The sequence below is a fragment of the Rhincodon typus genome, chromosome 3 (genome assembly GCF_021869965.1).
Source record: "Rhincodon typus isolate 14 chromosome 3, sRhiTyp1.1, whole genome shotgun sequence".
In the NCBI taxonomy this organism is placed as follows: Eukaryota; Metazoa; Chordata; class Chondrichthyes; order Orectolobiformes; family Rhincodontidae; genus Rhincodon; species Rhincodon typus.
Genome location: NC_063334.1, coordinates 29,168,880 through 29,176,004, shown reverse-complemented (window position 1 = coordinate 29,176,004; position 7,125 = coordinate 29,168,880). Strand labels below are relative to the sequence as shown.

Genomic DNA, 7,125 nt, shown 5'->3' with positions numbered 1-7,125 from the left:
GGTTTCACAGGTCGGCGCAACATCGAGGGCCGAAGGGCCTGTACTGCACTGTAATGTTCTATGTTCTATGTTCTATGTACCCACTTTGCCTACGTTACCCTTAATAGTCAGTGGTAGTCGTGTCCCTATTTCTGAGCCAGAAGGCCTGGTACAAGTCCCACATGCTCCATAAGGTGTGTCATAACAAGGCTGAATAGATTGATTAAAAATATCTATAAATCTCAGTTTTCAAATTTTCTAATTGACATCCTAGTGCGGTAGCTTTCCGGGAGAAGAGAATTGCAGACTTGCACTTTTCCTTGAGTAAAGTAGTAATTTGGTTTCTTTTTATGCTACTGCCAACTGATAAGAATTAGTCATAACTTAGTTTGACTAGCTCTTTGAAAGCTTCTTCCTCCATTTTGACAAGTGTCTTTATACTTACCTAGTGAACTGACTATGATTAACCCAAGACAACAAGGTGCAGGGCTGGATGAACACAGCAGGCCAAGCAGCATCATAGGAGCAGACAGGTTGACATTTCGGGCCTAGAAACCCATATTGCTTAGTAATAGATAGATAACAAAGTGTGGAGCTGGAGGAACACAGCAGGCCTGGAGGCATCAGAGGAGCAGGAAAGTTGACATTTCGGGTTGGGAGGGTCCCGACTCAAAACGTCTCAACTTTCCTGCTCCTCTGATGCCTCCAGGCCTGCTGTGTTCCTCCAGCTCCACACTTTGTTATCAATGACTCCAGCATCTGCAGTTCTTGCTATCTCTTGCTTAGTAATACAACATGTTACAATGACTTACACATGATTATTGCAGATTATTTATGTCCCCTTTAGTGAAATGGTTGGAGTGTTCATCTCTGAGTGGGAAATTGGCATTTGATGCACTGTACTGTGTAACGTGACTAATTCAAATATATCACCACAGAGATTCAGAGCTCACTCACTATCAACATGAATCCTGAAGCATCCAGCTCATGCCATAATGACAGTATGTATATAGCACAGACATGCTTATTTATACTGGAGGAATTCATTTGTAAATGCATTAATAGACATTTTGGGTCAAGACTGTGGAATTGGGGTCAAATAGAGTTTCCAAACCCATAGTGTGTCAGGATCTGTCATCAAGCAGTGAATTTTATCTTAACTGGCCAATTAGTGGCCAGAGAACAAAGTTATCATTCATTTAAAGGATAGTGCGTAGGCTCTGGATGTTGGAAGATGGATGGAGAAACTGCAATATGCTACAACCTGCCTTTCTAGCTAAGGGAGAAATGGTGCCTCTATTTGAAGTGTCCTCTTAACAAATCTTTCCAATTTAAAGGGTGACCACAGCTGTTGAGCTACTGTGATGTACAGGGAGCATCTCCACAGGGTAGCCTGTGCTATCAGCTGTGGCCAGGTAAGTGAGGAGGGCCTCCAACGCTTGGCCTGAAGTGCTGACCTCTTTGGCCAAGGCTGTTTGTACATAAAACAGAAAAAGAAATATTCATATTTATGTTGCACAATTCATGATCTCAACATATCCCAAAGCGCTTTCTAGTCAATTAAGCAGTTTTGAAACACACCAAAAACAGAAATTGCTGGAAAACCTCAGCAGGTCTCTGAACCTCTGTGGTTTAGTGTGTTTCCAATCTCCAGCACAGTAATTCTTTGTTTTATTTAAGCGATTTTGAAGTGTAGGCACTATTATGATGTATGGAAATAAAGCAGCCAAGACCTCACAATCAACACAAAACAGCCCATCAGATAAACTGGTATTTTTAGTGATGCTGGTTCAGGGATACATTTTGGTCAAGGGCACCAGGGACAACTGGCTTTTCTTCCAAATAAAGCCACAGCTGATTATTTACCCAATCTGAGAGAATGGATTGTACTTTGGTTTGACACTGTATTCACAAGGTGGCATCTCCAAATATACAGCATTCTTAGTGTTACAAGAAGCATCATGCCAGATTTTGTACTCATGTCTTTGGAGGGGACTTGAACCATCAGGCTTCTGACCCAGAGGTGATATGTCCAGATCTCTGCATCGTGCAAAATGCATTGCTAATGTGCATGAAGGTTATTCATTTTAACAAATGTACAAGCTTGTTTCATATGAGCTAATAAAGTGTTACTCGGATATTAGCCCAAGTCCTCAGTTAACATTTCAATGTGTTTCCAATCAAGATCACGGTTCCCACAAATCTCTGACGTATGTCGAAATACATACCATTGGTACACAGAGGCACATTGCAGAATTCCCATCTGACTGTTCGATCCATGGTATAACACCAAGGGCGCTCACTCTCACCTCCTGGGTTACGGCAGTAGTTGTCCGAGTTGGTCAGTTCTGGGAATAACTCTGGCATACGCCTGTGGAAATGGGGAGCCTTTGGGAGGTAAAGAATGGCATTTTCTGTGAATTGAATATGTACTTCTCATGGAACCAGACATGGAATTTTAAAGTGCAAAAGCAATTATGTGTATGCCATTGTTCTTCAGTTCCTCGGAGGAATGCTTCTGAGGGAACTGAAACTTCAATGAAGTTGGATATTTTACAAAGAGTCCAATAGACAGTCTCCAGCAAATGATAACAACCCTTTTAGCCTAAATGTCTATGCCAAGGTTTAAGCCTCTTCCCATCCCACATTATCTCTCTCTATTAAATTATCTTCTATGCTTTTCTCACATGTATTTATCTAGCTTTAAAATGCATCTATGCCAAATTTGATTGAAGTGACATTAAAAATTCAGAAATACTTGACCATGCAACCCGTAGATGATGGAACAGGACGATGTCCCTGATAGCGCATTGTATCCCACTCACAACTGTTTTATTTTCATCATGCTCCTTCCCCTTCAAAGATTTTCATTTTGAATTTTGTTTCAAATTGGTGTAAGAGCAGCAGGAGCACAAAGCCAATCAGCCAGGCTCAACAGCTTGACAATGCCTTTTAGTCCAATTTGCCCTGTTGGGTGGATATAAAGTTTCCTGTGGCACTCCTTCAAAGAAGGCCAGAGCAATTCTCCCCACTGTCCTGGTCAATATTTATCCCTCAACTAACATCACTGACAAACAGATGCTTATTCTCACATTTCTGCTTGTGGGAAGATTACTGTGCATTAACTGGCTGCTACGCTTCCTAAATTGGCAGCAGTGACAACACTTCATTTGCTGTCAAATGCTTTAAAATGTCATGAATCAGGAAAGGTGCTACACAAATGCAAGTCTTTCTTTAACGATCACAGCCTCTAGTTGAGCCTAAGTGCAGTCAATGTCCAACGGGTAACGTTTTCTCTAATTGGAAATCTGTCAGTCAAAGTTGAGCATTGCAATGGGAATTTAGAAGAATTTCGAAGAATGAGGGGGATCTTATAGAAACACATTTGTTATAGAAACATACAAAGGCAATAGATAAGATAGAAGCAGGGAGGTTGTTTCTACTGGTGGGTAAAACTAGAACTAGGGGACATAGCCTCAAAATAAGATTTAGGATTAAGTTGAGGAGGAACTTCTTCACCCAAAAGGTGGTGATTCCTCATTGAATGTTTTTCAGGTAAAGAAAGATTTTTGAACAATAAATGAATTAAAGATTATGGTGAGTGGACGCATAAGTGGGGCTGAGTCCACGAAAAGATCAGCCATGATCTTATTGAATGGCACAGCAGGCTCAATGGGCCAGATGGCCTACTCATGGTCCTATTTCTTATGTTCTTGATGACTGGCGCAATGTAGGATATAAACAAATGTTCCACTTACACTGGAGATCATATTACCCTGTATATCCCCCAGGCCACAGATGGGGCTTTTTTTTTAATAGCACAGATTGTGGGTGGTATTGTTCCTAATTTTGCTTAGGAGTGGAGGTCAAGTTACATAACAAGGCAGTTATGGACGCTAGCCAGGACCATTCAGCAACAATCAATCTTCAAATTCACATTTCAAATTTAGACCTTACAAACAAAATACTCAAAAGGTGTGTGAGAGCAGAACTTATTGTCCCTAGTCTTTCAGAGATCTGAATGTATCCATTGACTGACAATTTCTCTCCCTTTATAACCAAATTTCAGCCTTCCCCCCATTGACACTGTCTAAACGTCCCACTGCCTCAGGAAAGCTACCAACATAATCAAAGACCCCTCCCACCTTGGTTATACTCTCTTCCACCATCTTCCCTCAGGCAGAAGATACAAAAGTTTGAAAACATGCACCAATAGATTTAGGAACACCTTCTTTCCTGCTGTTATCAGACTTGTGAATTGACATCTCATACATTAGAGTTGATCTTTCTCTGCACCCTCTCTGTGGTTGTAACACTATATTCTGCTTTGTGTTCTATTACTCTGATGTACTTATGTAAGGTATGATTTGTCTGGTTAGCACGCAAAACAATACTTTTCACTGTATCTGTGTAGATGCGACCATAATAAATCAAACCAAATCAAACCATCAGTAGCAGTGGACATTTTCTTCCCATCCTGAGGTGAAGATTACATGACTAAGGGTCTGTAAATTCTTCTACCCTTACTTTCAGAGCATTACATACAAATAAAACCAGCCAGATTGCTACTGGAAGGCTAAGGATCTGATAATTACTCATAACTCCACATGACTATTGGACATGATTATGCTGATTTCAATGTTTTGCAGCAGTGCCACCAGACAAGTGATAGATCTAGACTTCAACTCATAGAATCTACACATTGTGGAAACAGGCCCTTCGGCCCAACAAGTCCACACCGACCCTCAGACACCCCATCACCCTATAACCCACCTAATCTACACATCCCTGAACACTATGTGCAATTCAGCATGGCCAATCCACCTAGCCTGCACATCTTTTGACTGTGGGAGGAAACTAGAGCACCCGAAGGAAACCCACGCAAACACAGGGAGAATGTGCAAACTCCACACAGACAGTTGTCCGAGGGTGGAATCGAACTTGGGTCCCTGGCGCTGTGAGGCAGCAGCGCTGACCACTGAGCCACCGTGCCACCATCTGGCTGAACTAGCAGTAACTCCAGCTAAGTTCTGTTCATAATGCTGAGCCTACGCAATTTGTTGGTCATGTCACATTTTGAGCATCTTATTCAATTCTGGGTGTCTTACGATAGGAAGGATGTATAGTGACATGGGAAGGAAACAAAAGAGACTTGTTCAGTCGATTTTGAAGATGAAAAGCTTTTGATATACAGAAAGTCCAAAAAGAACAATTTAAGTAAATTCTCAGCCTCGTTTTCAAATCCTTCCATGGCCACTCCCTGTCTTTTATCTCTTATCTTCTCCAGAACTACATCCCTCAGAGGTCACTGTGTTTATCCAATTCAGGCCTCTTGTACATCCCTGATTACTTTCACTTCAACATTTCCTGTTGTGCTTTTGATGCCTAAGCTCCAGGCTCACAATTCCCTCCCTAATTCTCTCAGCCTCTCTCTCCTTGAACATGCTCTTCCAAACCAGTCCCCGTGACCAAGATTTTGGTCATCTGTCCTAACATCTCCCAATGTCGTGGCTAGGTGTGAAATTTTGTTAGATAACGCTCCTGTGAAGTGCAGTGGAATGTTTTATGATATCAAGCCTTTTTTTTAAAACTTAGATTCAAGCTGTAGATAGCTAATAGAAACATTTAAAATTACAATGGTTTTCAATAAGCTATGTGTGTTTGCACTAGTTGGCTAAATATTCCCAATGCAAGATGCTCAACCAGGAATAGTGATAGAAGCAGAATCCATGTACAGTTTTTAAAAGGATATTGGAGAAAAAAATGTTGAACAGAAAAGGATAGCAAAGATAAAGTTGTTGTTTTCAGGGAACCGAGTCAAGTATGGAAGGCCTTCTTAATTTGTTGTATAATCATTGACTCCAAAAATGATTGTTCCCTTTTGAGTGTACATGGCAGATTCATGATACTAGTGGGGTAGTATCGTAATGTACTATAGGGTTCAATCTCTACAACAAAAAGAATAAAGTGTTGCATTTATATAGCACTTTTCATGACCACTCAACTTCTCAAAACACTTCATAGCTAATTAAATCATGGACTCTTAGAGTCATAGAGATATACAGCATGGAAACAGATCCTTCAGTCCAACTTGTCCATGCTGACCAGATATCCTATATAAATCTGGTCCCATTTGCCAGCACTTGGCCCATATCCCTCTAAACCCTCCCTATTTATATATGCATCCAGAGGCCTTTTAAATGTAATCCACCAATCTCAGCCGCTTCCTCTGGCAGCTCATTCCATATACGCATGAAAAAATTGCTCTTCAGGTCCCTTTTATATCTTTCCCCTCTCACCTTAAACCTATGCCATATTCCCCACCCCGGGGAATAGAGTAAGAGGTGCTGACTTTCAGAGGAGGTGTTAAATGCGGCTCCAAACCTCTGCTTGTCTGGAGGTACTCCTTCAAATAAGACCAGGGGAGTCCTTCCCTGGCCAACATTTCTACTGAACCATGATGCCAATGTAAGTAATGGGAATCTGCAGTCTCATCAAACTGTTGAAGTTAATCTCAGAGAAAGGGGTCAGGGACACAATGGAAACAGATGAATATTAAACACTATTTATTTTCAATCCGTAAATGTCAATAACTTGGTACCTGCTAACACTGACCTGTTCACTCCACTTCTGACAGGGGATACCAGATGCTGTCACATTTACCAAACCTTGATAGAACCTTCCATTGTCGCTGTAACACACTTCTGCAAAGATATAGATGAAAATAATACAAAAAAGACTCTCAAATCATTGACATCAATTAAAAACAATCACTTAAAAAGTAGAACCTCAATGTTGGCAACCCATATAGTCACTGAAGTGTTTCTACAATGGTGAAATTCATCTGAGTCTCAATGTTACGGTTGGAAGGCAGAAGCAAGCATAAACTCTTTAACTAACTAGATGTGTATCTTTGCATCATGCATGATTACCACCAAGCCCCAAAGGCCCTCAAACTGCATAGGACTATCACTATTACTTAGCAGCTCTGGCAGCATCTGTGCGAAGAAAATAGAGTTAACCAGTGACTCTTCGTCCGAACTGTTAGTAGCTGGGAAAAGTGTAAGTTATGCTGAAGCTGAAGTGGGGGCAGTGGAGCGGGAGGTGGGGATGAGGGATGGGGAGAGGTGAGCAGATAGGCGGAGA

General features: G+C 41.3%; 1 protein-coding gene across 1 annotated transcript in view; it reads right to left on the bottom strand.

Annotated features, from left to right (window-relative positions):
* Positions 1-7,125, bottom strand: part of LOC109929478 (muscle, skeletal receptor tyrosine protein kinase-like) — a 183,801-nt gene that overhangs the window by 57,501 nt on the left and 119,175 nt on the right. Inside the window, exons 14-16 of the mRNA XM_048620155.1 lie at positions 6,595-6,683; positions 2,208-2,367; positions 1,846-2,041 (exon numbers count right to left, since the gene is read on the bottom strand). Coding sequence (XP_048476112.1) covers positions 1,846-2,041; positions 2,208-2,367; positions 6,595-6,683 — 445 coding nt within the window. The remainder of the gene's footprint in view (positions 1-1,845; positions 2,042-2,207; positions 2,368-6,594; positions 6,684-7,125) is intronic.